At 52.1% G+C, this 22189-nt stretch overlaps 1 protein-coding gene across 2 annotated transcripts in view; it reads right to left on the bottom strand.

Annotated features, from left to right (window-relative positions):
* GPR26 (G protein-coupled receptor 26) overlaps window positions 1–21570 on the bottom strand; it is a 30577-nt gene extending 9007 nt beyond the window's left edge. The window contains exons 1-3 of one of the 2 annotated variants that reach the window (XM_072740318.1): window positions 20638–21570; window positions 11440–11553; window positions 456–2391 (exon numbers count right to left, since the gene is read on the bottom strand). In XM_072740318.1, the coding sequence (XP_072596419.1) occupies window positions 2292–2391; window positions 11440–11553; window positions 20638–21305 (882 nt within the window). In that variant the 5' untranslated portion in view covers window positions 21306–21570 and the 3' untranslated portion in view covers window positions 456–2291. Of the gene's footprint in view, window positions 1–455; window positions 2392–11439; window positions 11554–20637 lie in introns of those variants that run through there. The other variant, XM_072740317.1, reaches the window with a different exon arrangement.
* Window positions 21571–22189: the final 619 nt, after the last annotated feature.

Genomic DNA, 22189 nt, shown 5'->3' with positions numbered 1-22189 from the left:
GGCAGGATTTGAACCCAAGCGGGTCTGACTCTGGAACCCAGGCTCACCTAAGACATAGGCTAGTGGCTAACAGTGTCCTGGCCACTGCCTTCAACTCAGTTGCTGTCCTGCTGTGTGACCCTGGGCAAGTCATTTCACTTCCTTGGGCTTTTGGGTTTTATATGAAAAGCAAGGTGGTTGAATAAGACCATCTGTGGGCAGCCCAGGTAGCTCAGCAATTTAGCACCTGCCTTCAGCCTAGGGCCTGATCCTAGAGACCTGGGATCAAGTACCGCATTGGGCTCCCTGCATGGAGCCTGCTTCTCCCTCGGCCTGCATCTCTGCCTCTCTCTCTCTCTCTCTGTCTCTCATGAATAAATAAATAAAATATTTAAAAAAAGATCATCTGTACAATGAGAAGAGACTCTTTGCTTCAAATCCAGCTCTGCCCTCCTAAGAAAGTCGCCTGGGAGGGAGGGCTGGGTATAATTTTGCCAGCGTTCTACCAAGCTCAGAGTACGTCTTGCATCAAGAAGAATCTGTAGGTGACAAAGGCCTGCTCCCACGGCTGTGGTTCTGGTGGCCCTTGGCCACAGCAGCGGTCAGGGTACCCTAAAGTGACCTCATGACCCACAGGAAACACAGCCCATGTATCCAAGGGGTTTTTTTCTGAAAGTCGCCCCGAGCCCCCTCAAACGATTCCATTCAGTGGTGCTAACGCCAGCTGTGAGGAAGTACAAGCCTTTTCCTCTGTGTAAATGGAATTTCCCCCCGAATCAAGCCACTTACTCTTTCTCAAGCGTGTCCAGCATATTTGGCCATATTTGGATATTATCCAGCACTGATCTAAGACAGAAAAGGCCACAGCTCGGAGATCCCAAGGTACCCTCTTCCATGCCCACTGCCAAATGAGGACACTGAGGCCCAGAGAGTAGAAGGGGTTGCCCAGCGTCACACAGCCGGTAACGAGAGCAGAAGGTCCAGTGCCTGTGCTCTAACTGGGATCTGGCACCTGCATGCTCCCTGGGGCAGGCAGTGGCGGCCCCAGGTTCAGAAAGGACTGGGCTGGGGCTGTCGCTCTGTGCGGCCAACCTGAGTGCTCTTCCTGGCTCTCTTTGGGTCGAGGCTGTTGAGGACTTGTTCACAAAGGGAAGGAGGAGAAAGCTGGTAGGGTTCCAGACTCCATTGCAATACCCCACTTTTTAACAGACCCTTAATGAACCCACTCTGAAGCACCCCCCTCCCACTATTTGGCCTTCTGTTTCCCGAAGCAGTGGCTACCCTTGCCCTCTGACCTCGTGGGAGAACGTGGCCTCATTTCTGCTCGTGTCCTTGTCAGCCCCAAAAGGGAAATGGAGCTGTTAGCATTCGGGAAAGCTGTACTTTGAAGAAACCTATTTTGGGAAGTGATGACTTTAAGGGGACAAAACCCCTGAATTTAGAATTCACACCTAATAATAACAATGAAATAGCTGAATGCCAGCACATTGTTGCTATGTGATGCCAAATGGCTTCTCCAAAATGTCTTCTCTCCTATATGTTGCTAAATTCAGTCTTAACATTTTTGGCTCTCCCGAGAGGACTTATTAAAAGAGCCAAATATCATTAAACCATCCAGCAAGATCAACATTATTATTTGCAAGTTCTCTAGGTTTCACAGTGTAAAATTATTCAGGACAATGTAAAATTTCACCACTAGATAATTAAGAGATAAAAATCTATTTCGTTTGCTTCTCAGAGATTTTATGTAAAGTCTGAATTCTCTGCCTGGTTCAGTAATAATAATTCCCAGCTGCATGTCCCCTTTGGGCAAAATACTTGATGTACACGATCTCTCCTCTTACAATTATCCTGTAGAGCGGATATCATTATTTCCATTTCACAGACAAGGGAATCGAGACTCAGAGAGCCAGTGTCTCCTACATGGAAACCCGGTTCCACCTGCTGCTGCCCGAGTCCTGATTAAAGGCCACTCTGGGCTTCAGATCCAGCAGCGGAGACGGGACAGGATGAGCTCTACATCTCTCCCAGCCCGAGAACCCCTCTGCCTCGGTCACGTGCCACCGGGGACTTTGTCACTTGCCCCTGTCCACAGTACAATGACTCCTGCTCTGAAAAGCCCGTGTGTGTAGTTTGTCAGGGCCTCCAAGCAAAGAGATGCTTTCATCACTACGGGCCTGGACACTGGCAGCAGGTTCTAGTCAGGGGGAAACATTTATGCTTATGTGTTCAGAATGCACACAGGCCTGCCCCAGATGGCCCTGACACAGCTCCCCACTCAGGGGCCCTGGGGTGGGAGCTCACACTCTGGGTCAGCAGGACAGCCTGAGGAGGGTGAAGAGGGGCAGGAGCTGCTTTTCCAGTGTTCCAGGAGACTCTGCTGCAGGTGGTTCAGGGATGCGCTGTGAGTACCTAGAGTAGCGGGAGACACGCTAACAGGTTGGGGGCCTGTTAACACATCAGAAGCAGAGCACAGAGACCGGTGTTTCTCTGACTTGGGGTGATTCCCCCCTCGCTCCACCAGTCTGACGTGCCCGGCCCCACTTCTTTGCCCTATATTTGTTGGTGGAAATTCTTCCAGAAAGCCATGCTCCTCTCAGCAGAAAGCCCTCTGATCCTGGTCACTGGAAGGTGTCTGTGCTGGCTGTCACAGCACAGGGACGATGAGGCAGGGAAGCCCCCACCCCCAGGTGTCATCCCTGCTCAGCAGCCTGGTGGTCCTGTTCCCTGGAGGGAGGATGGGGGTACTTTTGCCAGAAGGCTGAGACATTTCTGAACCTTCAGAGCGACCAGTGTCTCCATTCTGCTTGACAGTGAGAATCTCCAGAGAAACTGGGGTGTTCTGGGGTGAGGGCAGGACCAGTAATACAGCAGCCGTAGACCAAGCAACCCTTCTGGGTCCCCTGGGGCTCAGGGCTTTGATGGCCGCTTCACAAACACTGTCTCATGCCCCTCACCGTGTTCGCCCTACTGTTCGGAGGAGGAGGCCCCATGGCGCAGTGATGTACCAAGGCCACGCAGCCTGGACATGGAAAAACCAGCATTTGAAGCCTGGGCTGTGGGCGCCAGTGACCAGGCTGTCCCCCCTCACTCCTCGACTCAGTTCCAGGGTACAAAGACCTTTACCTTCAATTCTTACGTGTAAAGTGGTAAATTAGTGCCCAGTCTGTCCACCTTCCGTACCTCCATCATCTCTCCTCCTCCCGCTGCCGTGCGCACACACACACGCATGGGTATACGCACACATACACACACGCGCACACACCCACGCTGTGCACCAAAGGAAACATGGGCCACAGAACATTCTTTGGGAAGCCAGCCTGATGCCTTCCTAAGACTCCTGGAGAACTTGGTTTGTGCATTTGAAGACCTGTAAGTAATAAGCTGACAATTTACATTTTCATGAGACATTAGAATGGAAGGCGTTTTATTAAAAGAATATGAACACTGGACAACCACCTGCATATTAAACCCCTCTGCCATCTACATAATTCCATGACTTTGAAAAGCCATAACAATGGTGCTGTCAGATTCACTAATGCCTCAAAGCCGCACTCTGGTGATTTGGGACAACCATAATTATTCGTAAGCATATGTCGCTGCAGAGATAATAGCCTTACGAATGCTTCTAGACATGTGAATTTTAATTCAGAAAAATTTAATTAGAGCTCTTGGATGAGAATCTGTTGCGGATCTTCAGATCCTGTTCAGACACTTGGAAAAAGTCAAATGTGACCCCTCAGGGCTCTAAGGACACGGGAGGGGGTATGAGTGCGTAGTAGAAGGCAGTGACTCCTCTCAAGAGTGAAGGTGGAGATTTCCAAATGTTTTCCACGGTCACGTGACAAGCCCCTCAGGTGCAGGTGTAAGTGGCTCTTTGGTTGGTACAATTGGTAGAACTGCCTTTCTGAAAGGTATTTGCTGCATCATCAGGCATTGTGCCAACCAAGTCTACTGCCAAAGTTGATGGCCTCTGGGCCCTACTCCAGCTCTATCCAAGCTGCTATCAGCCAGGTGGTCAGTGGTAACCCCATGAGAACCTACCACCTCTTCTACCTGCCTTTACCCCTAGGACCCTGGGTGCTATGTCTGCATTCACCCAGAGATGGTGACAGCATAAGATGCTTGGGCATAAGAAGCTGGACAGGTATCCACCCTATAGGTGGGCATCTCTGTATTTCCAGTCGCCTAGGCCCCAGGCTTTGGGGATGGAGCATGGTGGCTACGCTAAACGATTGCCAATATGCTTGACCTTGACCTTTAACCCTTCATTCTGCCAGTTGCTACTCTTGTGACCTTGGGTAACTCATCTCACCTCTCTGAAGCTCTGTAAGATGAGGATTCCCATACTTACCTCGCAGGAGAGCTGTACCAGGTACAATCAGGTGTGTACTGGTACCTCCCAGGTGCATTACAGGTGTCCAACAACAGGTGACAGGTGTGGGTCTAAAGACTTCATGGTCTCCAAGAAGGGAAGCTGGAGAACTGATCTGAAGGCCTGAATGGTTCTTGACCCAAGAATGATGCTTTCCCATCTAAGAAAGTTATTAGGCAGATGCGAATGGTGGGGACCCCCTTCCAGCCAGCCAGATCTTCTTGATCAGCTCTAAAAGGTGGCAGAGGTGACAGCAGAAGCCCCTTCCCCTCTCCCACTCTGCCAGCTTCCGGCGTTCACCACGGTGGTCCTGATGTGGACCCACCTTCTTGCCCGCATCCCCATTTATAAGGTGGGACTGGGTGAAAGTAGTAGGTCCCGTGGCTAGGCAGGCACTGCAGGGTGGTGGCAAATAGCTTCCCCGCAGCAGCTCAGTGTCGTGTTTAAGCGACACGGGGACACCTTGCTCCCAACCATCCCCCAAACTGTGTCTTTCTGGTTGTGCGTGGGTCACAGCACAGGGTGCCTTCCTACTTCCTTCTGGGAGGAGAGCAGGAGCCACTGTGTTCTCAGGGGAGAACAAAGGGGTGCAGTGCAGAGGGGCACAACATGAGACCCCGTGCACAGACTTTGCTTCCAGGCTGACCCGAGCTGGAACCCCGGCCGAGTCACTGACTGCATCGGGTGAGGCTAGAACATATCTGAGCCTCAGGATGAAATGGGGATGTTATGCAGGTGTGGACGGTGGCACTGGTCCAGGCACAGAGGGGGACTTAACCGGATTTGTTTCTAAGACAGAGCTGGCTCTTAGCTGTTTATCTCTGAATCCCACAGGATCGGCCAGTTGCTGCCTCAGTGGTTTTGACTGTCATTTCCATGCACAGGAGCGAGGCAGAGAAGAGCGAGTGGGTGCTGCATCTAGGAGAGTCCCTGGGGCTGCTCCATGCCTGTCCAAGGCTGGGGTCAGGCTGCCCAGCTCCCTGTGCCTTGATAACCGATGACTTCTGTATTTCCTTCCCTCTCTGTGCCTCAGTTCCCCCATCTGCAGAGTGCAGCTCCCATGGCTTGCCCAGCCCACCCTTGGAAGTGCTGTAGACTTCAGGAAGAGAACACGTGAACAAACTATAAAGGGCTCGGAAGGCACAGCCACATCAGGCCCAGCTAACCTGTTGCCAGAATGTAACCCCTAGTTCATGGGCCCACCCTGCCCTACACGCTGCCTCCTGGTACTTCTGAACCTTCATGAAGCTGGGAACCCCACACCTCAGGAACCTGACCCCTGGCAAGTCCACACCTGTCTGAGATTCTGGTTGCCTCTTTAGGGCCCAGACTGCTGCTGAGCTCAATTCACCTGAACCATCATCAGCCAAGCACTTGGCAGGTTGGAGAGACACACAGATGCTTACTGCCCCCAGGAGACCCTGTGCTGGGTGAACAAGGAGGTGACTCCTTCCTCCTGAGCTCTGGAACCCTCCAGGGCCCACCCCTGCCCTGTTGCCTGAGTTTTTGCCTGTCCCAGGGCAGAGTGGCTCTCCATAAGGCCTGCTGAGGGGCAGTCAGCTGGTCTGAGCCCAGGAGTACTGTGTGATGATGCTTTAATGTCATGTGTCAGCTTGACTGGCCATAGGTGCCTCAATTAAACATTCTTTCCAAATGCACTTAGCATCTGAATCAGTGGACTCAGTAAAGTGAATTGCCCTCCCCAACTGGGTAGGCCTCAGCCAATCCACTGAGGACTTGAACAGAGCCAGAGTCAGAGGAAAGAGGAATTCACCCCCTTTTTCTCTGCCTCACTGATTAAGCTGGAATATCTCATCTCAGCTTCTCTAGCCCTTGGGGTCAGGACTTTTACCACTAGCTCTCCCAGGTAGTGGGGCCTTCAGATTTCCAGAGTTTCTGGCTTACAGAGGGCAGATTGTGGGACTACTCAGACTCTCTCTCTTATATCTATCTATCTATCTATCTATCTATCTATCTATCTATCTATCTATCTATCATCTATCTATCTATCATCTATCTCTCATCTATCTATCTCTCATCTATATATCTATCTACCTACCAATCTATCCTACTTGTCTGTTTCTCTGGAGAATCCTAGTACAACATAGTCATTTGACGAGCCTTGGTGATCTTCTCTGACCATGCCCAGCACACACCTGGAGCCCAGAGAACTCCCTGCATGTGATGAACACGCTGGCATATGCCCATCTCCCTGGCGTGTGCCTGGGGCCTCCAGTGACCATAAACACTACACACCTCCTCAGGATCTCTTCTCCCCTCAGTCATTGGAGAGGTATGGATGGGGCAGGTGGTTCTAAGAGGAGTATAATTCCATGGGGACTGTCTGCCAGCCATCAACTGCCCTCCCTGGCTGATGTCCCCTCATTCAAGTCCTCCAAGAGTCTCTGCCTCAGTGCCCCTGATGTGGTGGAGGGAGACAGTGATTTGGCCACTCCAGGGATGCTCCTAGATAAACTCTGATATTGAGTAGGACACTGGACAGAGAAGGAAGTGAGGCAGAAAATTCTGAGCACTCTGGCAGCGCAGCAGGGATGGGGGCTCCAAGGGCTTCCTGGTCAGTGAAGGATGGGTAATATAAGCAGATAGGGGTCACAGACAAGATGGTGCTGGGAGAAAGAGCGTCAGGACACCTCATACTTCAGGCCTCTCTGACTACAGACGAGGGCTGTCCAGCAGGAAGAGAAGGCAAGCCACAGGTGTGAAAAGGTGCAGGTGAAATTAATTTTAATTGTATAGTTTATTTAATCCAAGACATCACCATTCACTATGGAATCAATACAAAAAGTGTATATATTCATGCCATGGAAGCCCAGTGTGCATTTTACACCTACAGTGCTGATAGTGCTTTCAATTCAGACGGGCCATGTTCAAATGCTCTAAAGGAATCTGTGACTGGTGAACACCACCTAGGGCTATAAACCTGGCTCATGCTGTTCCTTCTGCTTGGATTGTCCCTCCAGCATAACCAAATCCCCTTCACAAGCCTCGTCCAGGAAGCTCCAGCTGAAAGACCTCACTCCTGCCTCAGAACTACTGGACCCAAATCCCTGTCGGATGGCATGACATGGTGTTTTGTCTGGGTGAGAGAGCCATATCTACAGGGTCAGTGTACCCCGAGGGGGCCTTCTTCAGGACCTCACCAACCCATGCCTCCTCTACAGGGTCTTTTTTATGCTCTGCACAGAAAAGGTGCTGGAAAAATGTGTGCTGTAATGAAAGGAGGGAATGTTTGCATATTTCATGAGGTTTGCTTTGGATGGTTCCTTTGTTCACTCAAGAAAGCCAAGACAGGAGCCAGGTGGGCTGGGTGGCAGTGGGGAAAAGAGAGTATCTTCAGTAAATGGTGCTGGGAAAACTGAACAGCCACATGCAAAAGAATGAAACTGGACCACTTTCTTACACCACTCACAAAAATAAACTCAAAATGGATTACAGACCTAAATGTCAGACCTGAAACCATAAAATTTCTAAAAGAAAACACAGGCAGTAATTTCTCTGACATCAGCCGTAAAAACACTTTTCTAGATCTGTCTCCTCAGGCAAGGGAAACAAAAGCAAAATTAAATTATTGGAACTACACCAAAATAAAAAGCTTCTGCACAGCAAAGGAAACCATCAACAGAGTGACAAGGCAATCCACAGAATGGAAGAAGATATCTATAAATGATATATCTAAAAAGGGGTTAATATTCAAAATATAAAAAGAACTTCTACAACTCAATACAGGAAGAACAAATAACCCAATTAAAACATGGGCTGAGGACATGAATAGGCATTTTTCCTTAGAAGACAAACAGATGGGCAACAGACACATGAGAAGACTCTCAACATCACTCATCATCAGGGAAATGCAAATCAAAACCACAATGCGGTATCACCTCACACCTGTCAGAATGGCTGGAATTAAAAACACAAGAGATAACAAGTGTTGGTGAGGATGTGGAGAAAAAACAACAACCCCCCACCCTGTATAGTGTTGGTGGGAATGCAAACTGGTGCAGCCACTGTGGGAAATAGTGTGGAAGTTCCTCAAAAAAATTAAAAATAGGATTACCGTATGATCCAGTAATTCCACTACTGGGTATATATCCCAAAGAAAATAAAAACACTACTTTGGAAAGATATGAACACCTCTGTTTATGGCAGCATTATTTATAATAGCCAAGATACGGAAGCAGCCCAAGTGTCCACTGACTGCTGAGCGGATAAAGAAGATGTAGTGTATATGCAGTGGAATAGTACAGCCATAAATAAAAAGAATGAAATCTTGCCATTTGCAACCACATGGATGGAACTAGAGAATATAATGCTCAGTGAGACAAGTCAGTGAGGGAAAGACAAATATCTTATGATTGCACTCATATGTGGAACTTAAGAAACAAAACAAAACAAAAAAACACAAAGAAAAAAGAGAGAGAAAAAAAACAGACTCTGAAATATAGAGAACAAAGTGGTGGTTGCCAGAGGGGAGCAGTGGGTGGGGAATGGGTGGGGGGAATGAGTGAAATAAAGGGGATCAAGACTACACATATCATGACAAACACTGAGAAATGTGTAGAGTTATTGAATATTATACACCTGAAACTAATATAACACTGTATATACTTCAATAGAAAAATAAAATTAAAATTTGCCACCACCACCCCTTAAAAAAAAGAAAAAGAAAAGAAAATCAAGGCAGGAGCTGGCTAGGTGGTGGCAGTGGGGCTAGGAGTGGCTTCACCAGAGCCGTATTTTGTATATATGAGGTTTTCTGGGCATAGCTTTTCCTCCTTAGTACATTGCCATTCATCCCCATAAAAGATGAAGAGTTTTGCGAATATTTTTAAAAACCCCAAATGCATCATATCCATTTGGAGGGAACATATTGCATTCTGAATCTACCATCAATTTTACTGAAACGTTATTTTCTGGGCACCATTAGAGGAACCAAGCTATAATCAGAAAAAAAAAAAAAAAAGGAAATTTTGTTGGGAAATGAGATTAAACCAGAGAAAAATCTGATAGTTTAAAGCTGGAGCCACATTACCTATTCTCCTCTGAGGGTTCAAGTTCCCATCATTAGCCCACCGGTCCCCTTCCCTGTGGGATCTGAGAGGAGAGGCGTCTGCCTGCTGTCCCCACCTGATGCCTCATGCCTCCTTGGATTTAATCCCCTCCCTGCACGAACCACCCAGTCACAGGCTGGCCCAGGTGTGGCTACAAGTACGAGGGACGGAGTGCCAACCACCGACGTCATCCACACCGGGCCTGTGCTGCCCACGTCCCTATGCTCCAAGCCCTCCAATCCTCAAACAACCCTAAGGGGCAGGCACTGTTCATTTCAATGGGAAGCCAGAGGCTCAGAGAGGTGACATCAGTGGCCCAAGGTCACACAGCAGGAGTAAGTGCAGCTGTGGTTTGAGCCCAGGTGGGCATGTTCCAGAGCCCGTGCTGTAACCACCCTGTGGCCCGGCCCCCTCAGCCTTTGGACGGCAACAGAAACCCACCTTCCTGTTACTGCCTGGGCTTCGTGTCCCCTGGAAAACCTGATCCATGCAAACTCTGGCATCCTGCCTGGACGTAGTGCATCTAGACCAAGGGTTCTCCACCAGGGGTGACACTGGTCCTCAGGGCAGTGTCTGAAGACATTTCTAGTTGTTAACCGGGGAGCAGGAGGGAAGTAGTGGTGAGTAGTGGATAGAAGACACCGTGCTGCGAACACCTACAAGGCACAGAGTAGCCCCACCACAAAGGGAGTTCCACCAAAATGTCAGCAGTGCTGAGGTCTAGTGGACGGTTCTAGAAGGAAGAACATGGCTGTGCTCTGCCCAGATCAGACCTATGCAGGGACCTGCAGACCGTCCTAGGGCCTACATGTAAAGTGAGATTTCTGCCAGAGGAAGCAGCTGTGAAGAGACAGTGGAAGATGCTCCCAGAGGAGAAGAGATGGGGGCTGTCGTGGGGGAGCCAGGCTCACTGTCTGCACATCGGCAGGGCCCCTAGGAGGGGGGGACAGATGTTCTCCTGCACCAAAGGAAGCAGATAGCTTTCTACAGGGCATCAGATGTCGGCTCAGGATAAGGATGGACGGAGACACTTGGCTACCGTGGGCTCCTCCTCCCCAGAGCAGGCAAGGCCACCCCGGGGTGGACAGCCAGGCAGGAGTCTTTCCCCCTGCCAGCTGAGGACGCTGGGATGCTGGCTGTGTTTTTTCCAATTTCTCTCTCTCTCTCTCTCTCTCTCTCTCTCTCTCACACACACACACACACACACACACACACACACACACATGCAGATCCCACCTCCCTGGCTCAACATCCACCTCCTAATCAAACACCAAAGTCTCTTTTTATTGTCAGCTTCCCAAATAGTTAAGCCATTTTGGATATAGAGTTGTGAGTCTTTTTTCCCCCCTCCAGTGTGCAAAACTGATGGGATGATGCTTTTTTTCTGGCTAAAGCACAAGAGAGAAATCCTGCAGGTAGAGTAGGGTGGCTTTTGGAATGCACAGCCCTGTGGTCAGCGAGCTGCAACTTACAGCATGATGGGGTTGCGGGGGGCGGATGGGAGTGAAGGTGGCAGGCTCCTGGCTAACAGGCAGGAGCTCCCCAGAGCGGTGAGATAAGCAAGCCTACCTGGCTGGGCACAGAGTGGGCTCCCTGCTCCCTGGGCAGAGGGCAGGTGGCACCTACTGTGGACCAGGGTGTCCAGGCTGAGAACGCCTGGAGGTGAGACCACACCGTGCTTGATGGGCAGTAGTAACCCAACCAGGGCAGGGCATCTTCCTCCCTCCATTCCCCGTTTCCCTTCCTTTGGGGCCTCTTGGGGCTGGGGCCGAGGTTAAAGGGTTAGATGATGTGATTTGGGAATCAAGGTGGGGAATCATTTCCATCCCTTCTGGTTCCGAGGGCCAGAGAGAAAAAGCATGTGCTTCTCACCACTCTCACCAAACCTGTCAAGTTCACTGTCACCCGTGACACACCTGCTGCGGAAACCTACATCCAAGAGAGGTCGGTGACCATTTCAGGTCACACGGGCCCTGATTTGCCCTCCCAAACCCAAGTCCCACTGGTCGGGCTCACCTGGTGATCACATAGGGTGCAAAGCATACGAGGAAGGTCCCTATGAAGGTGCTGATCTTCTTGGTAGCCCGCTGCCGCCTCCTTTTCTGCTCCTCCAGACAGCGTTCCCGCACACTGCGCATGAGAGAGAGGAAGACAACTTGCTATCAACGAACGCAGGTAGGGCTGTGAGTGCAGGGACTCAGGGAAGAGCCAGGGAGACCCGAGGTCGAGTCCTGGTCGTAGGTGCGTGGCCTGGGACACATACATGAATTTGGACATGTGCATGGCATTGCCAAGCCTCAGTGTCATCCATAAGATGTACATGGTCATATAATAAAATGCCCCCAGGGGCTCATTTGAGAATTAAATGCAAAAAGCACACAGATGCATGAAATGCATTCAATGCATAAAGCACATAAAGCAATTAGCATGGTGCCCAAGTGGAAAGAAATATAAATTCTCATTATTACTATTCACGAACTCCACTGGTCACCTGCTGTATGCCAGCCCCAAAGTCCACATTCTCTAAGTAGTAAAACTAATTTTTGTCTTTACTGATATTCATCCTTCCGGGTGGGTTTTACCTGCCAGGTGGGTTTTTCCCTCCCCTGTTTTACAATGAAGAGTATGAGCTCAGTGAAGCCAAATGGTTTGCTCAGCTGGTAAATGGAGACAGGATTTGAACCCTTGTGTGTGTTTCTCAGAAGCTGGTCCTTTCTACCTGGGGTGACACGGACTCCGTGCATGCAGTGTGGCACGGGGATTCCTTTCCTCCAGCTTTCAGCGCTGTGTCTTCCATCCCAAAGCCTCAGCCCTGTCTGGAGCTACAGACCCTATCTTATGGGGTCACAGGGTGAAGTCACTTGGCTCCTTCAGGGACCAAGCTCAGTGAAGCTAAGACTCTCAGGTCTCTGGGAAATCAGGGACACAGCTTTGAGGATGGAATCAGGAGCTTGCTGCCTATGCTTCTAACCACATCCTCATCCTGACTCTACTTGCTCCAAGGCCTTTTGAGAACTCACATCTCCCACCAACTGAGAGAAGTGGTTCATGCCACCCTTTCCTGTAGCCACGGGGTAATTCATGAGCACCAGCGAGCTGTCCATTGCCACTGTCAGAGCCCAAGGGGCAGGTCCAGCCACAAGGTTCCACGTGCTCCAACCCATGGGTTTCCATGTGGGCAGGTGTTTCTGCTGTTTATTTTTAAAATAAATCACATCATTCCAAAAATGAACAAGGAGAAAGACCACAGACTGAGTTGCCCAGGAAGTGGAGATAATCTGGCAAGAACGAGGCCCATTGTGCTGCAGAGACCTCACTCCAAATTTAGGCCAGTCTGTTCAAGGAAGGCAAGGAGTGGAGAGAATGTGCATGAGCTGGGTTCACAGGCAGCATTAATGCCAGGGCAGCCTCCCCTTCCTTCCACAAAGACTATCATCTTAACACCGAATCAGAGCTCTTCTTCACCATATTTCTGATCACAGATGGACAATTCCACATTAGATTAGATTGAAGTCCCTGAAATTCTTGCAGGACTTTTCCTCCTTGACTTGGAATGTAGAGTTGGGAGCTGGAGTTTGGTTTGGTACAAGCAGGTTTCACACTGGTTGTAAAATTATTAAAATGAAATCACATTACTAATTCATTTCTAATAACTAATATTAATAACAACTCACATTTCTTGAGACTAATCCATCCCATTTTAGATACTTTGATGGAGGTTCATGGGTGTCGGTTTATTTGAAGCTCTCAACATCTTTATATATTGAGGACTGATACAACTATAATTTTTTTTTATTTTTATTTTTTATTTTTTGGATAAGCAGATGAGGCACAGAGAGGTTAAGCAACTTGCTCAAGGCCACACAGCCGGTGAGTAGTGGTGAGTGGTGATAGGATGACCAACTTGTCCTGGGTAATCGGGACTGTCCTGGTTTTAGCACTGAAAGTCTTGCATCCTGGATGCTTTGCATGGGACTGGCCCTGTTTTAAAATGGAAAATTCCACATCTGAGAACCCCCTCCACCTAGAGCAAACCAGGACAGTTGGTTGCCCTAAGTGATGGCAGGATCTGAACCCAGGCCATCTGACTCTGGAGGCTTCAGTGTCATCTCCCAACTAGTGTGCGTGTGTGTGTCGGAGGGGGGGGGGGGACTCTTCACAAACCCTTTGGGAGGCACCAGGGCATCATCTTATCCAGAAAACCTGAAGAATACAGCTGATGGAACAGGAGGACTGGGGGGTTATGCCTGAGGTCACACAGCAAAAGTCAGTCTTAATCTCCTTGCTCTCCATTTATACTTGGGTCTCTGCAGAGTCTTCTACCAACGTCTTCTGGCTCCTGTGACGTGTGCATGATATGGGTGGGCATGGAGAGAAGGTACAGGTCCTCACCCAGGAGGTCTGGGTGCAGTGAAATAACCGATTTATCTTGGTTTGCCTGAGATTGTCCTATTTTAAAACTCAAAGTCCTGTGTCCTAGGAGAGCCCTATCACTACTCAGCAAACCAGGACTATGGTCACCCTAGGGTGCAGCATGTTTGGTATATTCTCCATAACATAGGCCCGTTTGTTTTAATATTATTTCCCCCAAAACATTCATGTAATTGAGTTGAGAATTGCTAGAGATTTGGGACATGAGCTGGGTGTCCTGAGCCATCGCGGCACACTCACCCCATGAGAGAAGTAGAGCATTCTAGGCCTCTCCTAAAAAAAAAGTACGGGATTCATATAAATGCCTAAACAAGGGTACCCCAAGGAAGCTGATGATGGCACTGGGCCCCCCTCCAATCTGTGACCCCGACGATGTTGTCCATTTCTCAGATGCTTTAGAATAACCCTAATGAGTGAAAGAGCTCTGGATTAGATGTCCTAGTCCGAGCTCTGCCCTCCTTGCTATGTGGCCTTGGGGAAGTCACTCAATCTCTCTGAATCTGGTTCCTCATTGATCCATGGGGAATTTCATAATAGCCATAACTGGAGCTACCATTTGTCAGGGACAAAAATCACTCATCAGGTCCCAAGCTCTTGAGGAGTGAGGAGCTCCCTCCGGCACTCCCCGCAGGGACTGAGCTCACTGCCGAGGAGCTGACCACCCAGTTGTCTCCCCTCTCCCTGCTGTGCCAGATAGTCCTTTCTTAATGACACAATGCAGACTTAAAAGCAGATATTGGTAAAAGCTTTGGAAGTCTTCGGGAGGATAAACAGACACATTTCATTGACCCTACAAGAATAAAGTAGACACTGTACAGGCTAGAATGATCAACGTCATGACTGTACACTGTAAAAATCTATGGGGAATAATTTTAACTGTTCTTGCAAAGCTTTGTACAGGAGGAAGAATTAAATCACAAGCTCTCTGCAGACATGTTATATCTGTGGCTGCCCGCAGTGCAAAGCTCAACATCTAACATCCAGAAACCCCTTAATCAGTGTGTGTTGTACGAAGTGATGAACCCTTAAAAAGACATCTTAGAAAATTAAGTCTCGATCATTTAAGTGACCTCCTCAAAAGAGATGATGGGAGAAACCTGTTCTGAAACAGACTTTTTAAAGTGAGCCTTAGAAACCTTGAGCCGATTGAACAAAGCAAGTCTTGTCGATGGATGAAAGGCCATGAAAGCTTCCACTAGCCTGGAGTTCTTTTATGTTAATGGTGTGGTAGGAAGCATGTGGCAACAGAGCCCGGCTTCTGGATTCAAACCCAGGCTCCACCATTTAATTTCTGCGTGGCTTTAGGCAAGTTATACAACCTCTCTGTTCACCAGCCTCCTCATCTCTAAAATGATAGTTCTAAAAAAATAAATAAATAAAAAATAAAATAAAATGATAGTTCTAAGAGTATCTATCTCATAGGGTCTTACTGAGATTAACATCCAAAATGTACCTAGGACAGTGCCTGACTCAGCCCTCAATAAATAGCAACCGTGATTATAATCTCTTCAACATGATTATTGAACAATTACTATGTTCCAGTACTATCTTGAACTCCAAAACCACAGGGCTCCCTCCCATTGCAAAAGTTTTTCTTTCTGCCCTGTGCATTTGTGAGAGACAGACAGGAAGAAATAGCTGCAACCAAGGGCTGTTCCAGAGGAGGTCTGAGCTGACTCCTGACTCTTGCGCTGGCTCTGTGACCTTCTCTCGCCTCCAGGAACCCAGTGGAAGCTGTCTTAATGACTCCTGCATACCACGGGGGTGGTGGATGTTGTGTCTGGGTTAGCATCCACATGGGCCTAGTCATGTCTCTGCTCTGAGACAGACTGGCTAGACCCCACAGTCACACAGTCACGTGTAGTATGGGGAACCCCCTCATCTACCCAACCCAGCTCACAGACGGAGAAAATGAGGCTCAAAGCAGAGAGCAATGGGCCTCCCTCCCCTAGAGAGTGAGATGCTGGAAGAGCCAGCGCCCCATTACTGGCACTCCTGGTCAGGAACCACAGTGCTGCTTCCCTGAACACCTGCAAGAGGATGGATCCATCTCCCCTGCCCAGAGATCTCCTGATTTCCAGGTGAGGCCGGGAGGATGTCAGAAGGAGGGCAGGGTGGCCATGCAACCCTCTTGCTTATCATTATTGTTAAGCACAATATGAGAGCAGCTCGCCTGCACCCAGGACAAAATAATAAAATCGCTCTGCACTTGCTCTCATTTTTCCCCCGCCATAGCTTTGCAAAACTGAGCTCTTTGAAATCTTGTAGCCCTGTGAGCTACAGTTTGATTTGCAGATGAGGACACAGAGGGCCAGCAGGGTTTATGCCATGTCCAGGGTCCCACAATGAGTTCAGGACAGAACCAGGACTCCTGACTTCAGGATCTGGGGTATCTCCCCCAGATCCCACTGCCCTCTGCAGGATCCCAGAGCAAGAAGCAAGCTGCGTCTAGCCACACTAATGCATTCTCCAGATATTTCTGGGCACAGGAGTAGCAGCGGGAGTCCTCAGACTTATAGGCTGAATCTGTAGATTCATAGGGTGAGGGGCTCCAATTTCCCTTGGCCAGCAACATTCGACCAGAGTACAAGCAAGCACATCAGCGTGGGGGTTCCCGAGGGCTGCCGCAGGACACAGAGCTTTCCTGTGACAAAGAGACGGCCTTTCTGGCATTGTGACATGTGGGGCCAAAGAGATGTTCCCTGGTAGGCGTCAATAAATGGCAGAGGGGACAGAGAAGGCTGGGAATATCTGAAGTGAATAAATGAGGCAATCACGGCCAATATCTTCTAGTCCCAGACACCTCCAGGCCCAACACAATGGTCTGAGCCCTGAATGGGCCCCAGATGACAGCAGACGGTCCAGAGCGCATGCTCCAAGTGCTCCCAGGGTAATCCAGATTTGTTTCCTGGCTTTTAAAAGAACAAAACAAAAGGCAAGGGAACAGGCTGACCAATGGGGGAGCAGACCTTGAGTTTGTGGTCGGGACACTAGTGTGAAAATTCGTGTCCTCAGATCTCACAAAAGGGGGGCCCTGTGCTGGGCCCTGGACGGACGGTGAGAGGACGATGCCCCTCCCCACGAACTGAAGACTTCACATGCCCACCCAGAGCCCATGTCGCCCATTCTACGTCAGGCCCCAAGTACGCGGAACACAGAACTCCCCCCTAGATGCCCCGATCCTGCTTCTAGGACGTGAACAGGCAATCTCCCCGAGGGTGGACAGGGCCATGTGTGCTCGGCTCGAGGCTGAGGGGGGAGGCTCCTCGCCGTGCTGGGTAGAGCCAGGGCTGGGAGGAGAGGCAGGGGCTGTGTGCTCGGCGCCCCCCACCACGGATGGGGCTGAACTCCACGGAGCCCGAGAAGTCTAAATTTGAACCCAGCCTTGCAGCGCATTTTAAATGTATACTTGTCAAGGTAGGAGGACAGAACATATTTCATTTAACAGTTTGTAGGCTTAATTTAGAACTTCTAAATATTTATATAGATGGTGAGCCTCTATTTGCACTTTTGTCCCATCCATAAATCTTAGGGGCAGAACGGGACACACATTTTGGCTCGAGCCACATCCTTGATCTGTTAAATTAGACAAGTGGCCTCCCCTCCTTCCCTGGGTTTCCCAGTTTCCTCCCCTGTAAAGCCAAGGGCACAGTGAGGTTGTCTCCGTGGGCCCTTCCATCTCCAATGCCACAGGTCAGATGCCCCCTGGGCGGGCACCTAGCCAACCCTCAGTAGACCCTGGTCACAAGGAGGAGTGTGCTTCACCAACTGTGAAATCACAGACCCGTGCCAGTGAGCGGCAGACCCCCAGCTGAATGGGGAGAGCAGGGAGGCCACCTCGGTGCCCCGATGCCCCACCTATGTCCCACACAGGTGAAAGCCCACGCCTCTGGCAGCACCAGAGAGAGGACCCACTATTCCTAGTCCAGAGCTGTGGTTTGGGAGAACAGAATGTAGCAAACTGAGCAGTTGGAGGACCAGGTGGGAAAAAAATATTAGCAATTCCTAATTGCTTTATGCATGTCGCAACTTGGAAAGCCACCTTAGGAAGACAGGAGTGGGGAATGCCTCCCAGGACAGATTTAATTTAAAACAGAGGGTCCCTGATCTTCTGGCAGTATTGAAACAAAGGAGTCCAGCCTGCCTCTCGCGGCGTTAAACACTCTGTGGGAAGAGCAGACACCGACAGGGAGCTTTCTGACAAACGTCACCCTGGGCCTCAGGGAACTCAGAACGGTCCCTTCTAATTAAGTCCCAGGAGGCCATTAGTGTGGTGGCTGTTAAAGAAAACTTCCAGCGACCAAAGACTCCACCTGCTGCCCTGGCTGTCCAGATAAGGAGGCCTGGCTTCTGCTGATCCCCAGGTGCCCCTGGCTGTCAGCACCAAACCAGCCCAGGAGCCTTGGCTGATCTTTCTAGAGCCTTTGTGCCTAGGGCTTGGACATTCGAGGGGCAGCCTTCTCCATCCGACAGAGCTAGATCGCAATTTCTCATTTGTGGGGAGGAAGAGTTTGGGGCTGCCAAGAAAACAGGCTGTGGATCAGCTGTCAGGAAGCTGGTGCCCTCCTCTGTGGCCCAACACCCACCCTCTTGCTCTGGGGACCCGGCTCCGCACAGAAGGCAGGCTGGGTTCACTGAAGGGACAGTGCTGTCACAGCTGCCCATTATGCTGTCACCTCAGGCCAGCCCTCGGCCAGCGGAGCCTGTCTGAACTGGCCGGGGGCCATCCCTGCCTCAGCAGCCCTTCCCCTCCCCGGTGCAGACTAGCGCTGTTCCTTGGTGCCCCAGGGACCCATGGCACTGGGAGAAGGGGCTCCTGAAAGCATCCTGGGGCTTAGAAGAGGTCAGGGTTCCCCCAGAGGGGAACAGAGGGAACAGAGGAGACTGGAGGGCAGCAGAGCAGCGGCCTGGAGTCGGTGACAGATTTGCAAGTTGTGCAAGAGTGGAGACGGCCCTATATCCCAAATGGGCTGACTCCTGTTCTGGAACATGGATGGGCAGCACGGATGGGATTTGTGACTGGTCTGAATGAGAACTGATTCCTTTCCTGGCTCAACCCCTTCTCTGCTTAGACTCCTGGTGGGAGGGCCCCGCCATAGGAATCCTTCTAGTCCTGGTTGTTCAGCAACATGGCCTATTGCTTCTAAAAGAGCCCCGGTCAAGTCCTAGGGATGCACCTTCTAAAGCAAGGTCCCCACACCCCGGGAGATGCAGTTGTGACTGCACAATATTACCATAAGCGACACTGAACCATAAACAGACACGGGCAGGGAGTGAGCCTAGATCTTTGTGGGCAGTGTGCGCAGGCATGTCACCTGTGACAGGTGCACATGTGCTGGCCCGTCCGTTAGACATGCAGTTTACACATGAACACACGCGACTGTTCATATGCCCTGGTGTCCTTGTGCTATTGGTCATTCATATAACACACTGTCCATGGTCCCATGGAGAAGACTGGAAGGCTGGAAGCTTCAGCCCAGCACGTAATGAGGAAGGGTCATTCTGGGGAGAAACAATGAACGCACACATGCCTCCCTCTGCACGTGCAGACACAGTGAAGTTTAAGGGCTCTTCTTTCTGTTTCTCATGGGCAGAAATGACTCACATTGAATGAACCCTTGCTCAGACCGACACATCCGGTCTGTCCCCCTCAGCCATGAGCTTGCTTCTCCCCGGGCGGGGAGGGGCATTCGCATGCTAAGGACCCAGCTCCCTCTCACTGCCCCCAGCCCCCCCCCTCAAGGAACTCTCTGTCTACCTCACTTTCTGTGCCATATGGAAGCCAAAGCCCGGTACCATAGGATCCTGGGTGACAGAAGGGAAGCCTGCCCTTCCCTGGGACGTTGAGATACAGAAGAACAGTCCTTAGAGACACCACCAGCCATTTCCTTCCTTGATTTGCTAGCCTCATAAGGAAAACCCAGGTGAGCTCAGGACACCTCAGCTAAGAGTTTCTTCCTTTCTTCCCGGAGGTGCTCCAGGGTATGGCGGGAGTTCCCAGGGGGTACCTGCACCTGAACTGCCCACCCCGACCTCCCTTTCTCAGATGGCAGCCAGGTGAGCGGGAGGTGGTGTGGGCAAGTTTTGTGCCAGGAGCCCTGTGGGTGACACTGCCCCTCTGCAGGGGCCTCCGACCTCCAAGTCTGGGAGACGCAGGACAGTGCCATTTGGCGAGGGTGGGAAGAGACATCCCCCCTCCTCCAGCTCCCTTAGATGCTCCTTTCAGGACCCACAGAGGAAGGTGCAGCCCGAGGACTCTCTCACACACAGGATCAGGAGACAGAGGCAGCATCAGACACCAGAGAAAGGAAAGACCCAGAGGAGCAGCACATTCTCACTCCAAGAGCTCTCGAGGGGCTCCCCGGGCGCCTAAGCCACACTCTCAGGGCCCGCGTGGAGCCTTTTAAAGGACTCAAGCAGCCAGCAGAGACCACTGCCTGCCTTCCGCATGCTGGCTAAGGTGGAATCCACAAACACACGGAAGAAGGATAAGCGATCCAGCAAAGTCCTGACGCCGCTTTCTTCCGAGGCTTCAAAAAACGTACATACCATCTCACCCACGTTTTTGGTGGCCCTGCTTTGTGGATGCTCTAAGCCCCTGTCTCAAGACCCGCAGCTCCGGTCCCTCCCACCCCCCTTCCACCTGAGCTTCCCGAAGAAAGAATGGAGGCTCCATAGCCAAGGGACCTGCCCGAGGCTGCACGCTGGGGCGTCGGGGGGCGCACAGGGACCCCCTACCTCCCACCAGGGGCCCTCCCACCCTCCCCCAGCCCCCCCCCTCACCTGGGGTGGATGTCCACGAGCAGCACGAGCGTCTGCATGGTGATCACGTCGATGCGCTTGCAGTGGAAGCGAGCCACCTTGAGCACCTTGAGGTACGTGCAGCAGAGCACGACGAAGGACAGCAGGAAGCTGAGCGCGTGGAAGGCGCCCGTGAAGACGGCGAAGCGCAGGCGCTCGTCCGGCCGCCGGCTGCACAGCGTGCACGACGCGTACAGCTGGTGGAAGCCGAGCCAGGACAGGGCGAGCGCGGCGGCGGGGAAGGCGAGCGCGTGCAGCCACGTGTAGGCCACCATGAGCGCGGCGTCGCGGAGGCGCATCTTGGCGCGGTAGCTCAGCGGGAAGACCACGGCCACCCAGCGGTCGATGCTGAGCGCGGCCATGCTGAGCATGGAGTTGGTGGCCAGGAAGGTGTCGAGGAAGGCGGCCAGGCGGCACAGGCGGTCCCCCGCGGGCTGCCGCTGCGCCACGACGCCGGCCAGCGTGAGCGGCATGTTGAGCACGGTGCACAGCAGGTTGCCGCACGTGAGGTTCAGGGTGAAGAGCGCCGGCGCCTGGCGGCGGATGTCGGCGCTGTGCAGCAGGCACAGCAGCACCAGCGCGTTGGACAGCAGCGAGACGCCCATCGTGCCCACCAGCAGCCCCGCCAGGCCCGCGTCCCACGAGTTCATGGTGCGCGCCCGCCGCGGGCGCTCAGGGCCCGCCACCCGTCGCCATGGCGCGCCCCCGCCGCCGCCGCGCCCCCCGGCCCCCCGGCCCCCGCCGCCGTGCGCCCCGCGGCCCTCACCCCATCCCTCCCCTCGCCGGCCGCCGCCGCCGCGCAACCACCGGCTCTGCGGTCCCGCCCGCGCCCGCGCCCGCGCGCTCTCCCGCGCGCTCTCCCGGGCTGCGCTCCTCTGCCCTCTCCCGCTGCTGCTCTCTCCGTCTGCCTCTCCCACCCCCAATCTTTCTCCTCCCCTCCCCTCCCGTGGTCCTCCCCCCTCCTCTTCTCTCGCTCTCTGGAATCTGGCTGCTGCTATCACAGAAATCCCCGCTGATGCGCGCGCGCGCACACACACACACTCACACCCCGAGAACCAGCCCTGAAGGCTCCGCTGCAGGTGATTGGCTCCCGGTCGCTCCCCGCCCCTCCAGCCCTCCCCTCCGGGTGTCCGAGACAGGCTGGGTCCTGGAAGTCTGTCTGAGAAAGGCGGCCGGCTGCCCCGGCACCTGCACGCTTCGGTCCCACCTGTCCCAGGCCGAGCAGCAGCCCAGCCAGACCTGGACGTGGAGGGCCCGGCTGAGCCTCGCAGGGCGGGGGCGCTCCTCCCTCTCCGGGCTGCGCTGGGGGAACTCGGGGTGGCTGCCTCGGCCCAGAGGGCAGAGAGCGAAGGAACCCACATTCCTCCATCCTGCGTGACCAAGGGCCTGGCTCCAGGGCACCTGTGGTGCTCTCTTCCCATCACCTTTCAGCCAGAGCTGCTCAAGTCTGCGGGGGGATGCTGGGGGGATGCCGGGGCTCGCTGCGACAACCTCTGGGCATCCCCTCAGCCAGCAGAGCCCTTTATCTGACTCC

This window comes from Vulpes vulpes, chromosome 15 (genome assembly GCF_048418805.1).
Source record: "Vulpes vulpes isolate BD-2025 chromosome 15, VulVul3, whole genome shotgun sequence".
Lineage (NCBI taxonomy): Eukaryota > Metazoa > Chordata > Mammalia > Carnivora > Canidae > Vulpes > Vulpes vulpes.
The sequence above is the reverse complement of the archived record's forward strand: the minus strand, read 5'-3'. Positions and strand labels throughout refer to the sequence as shown.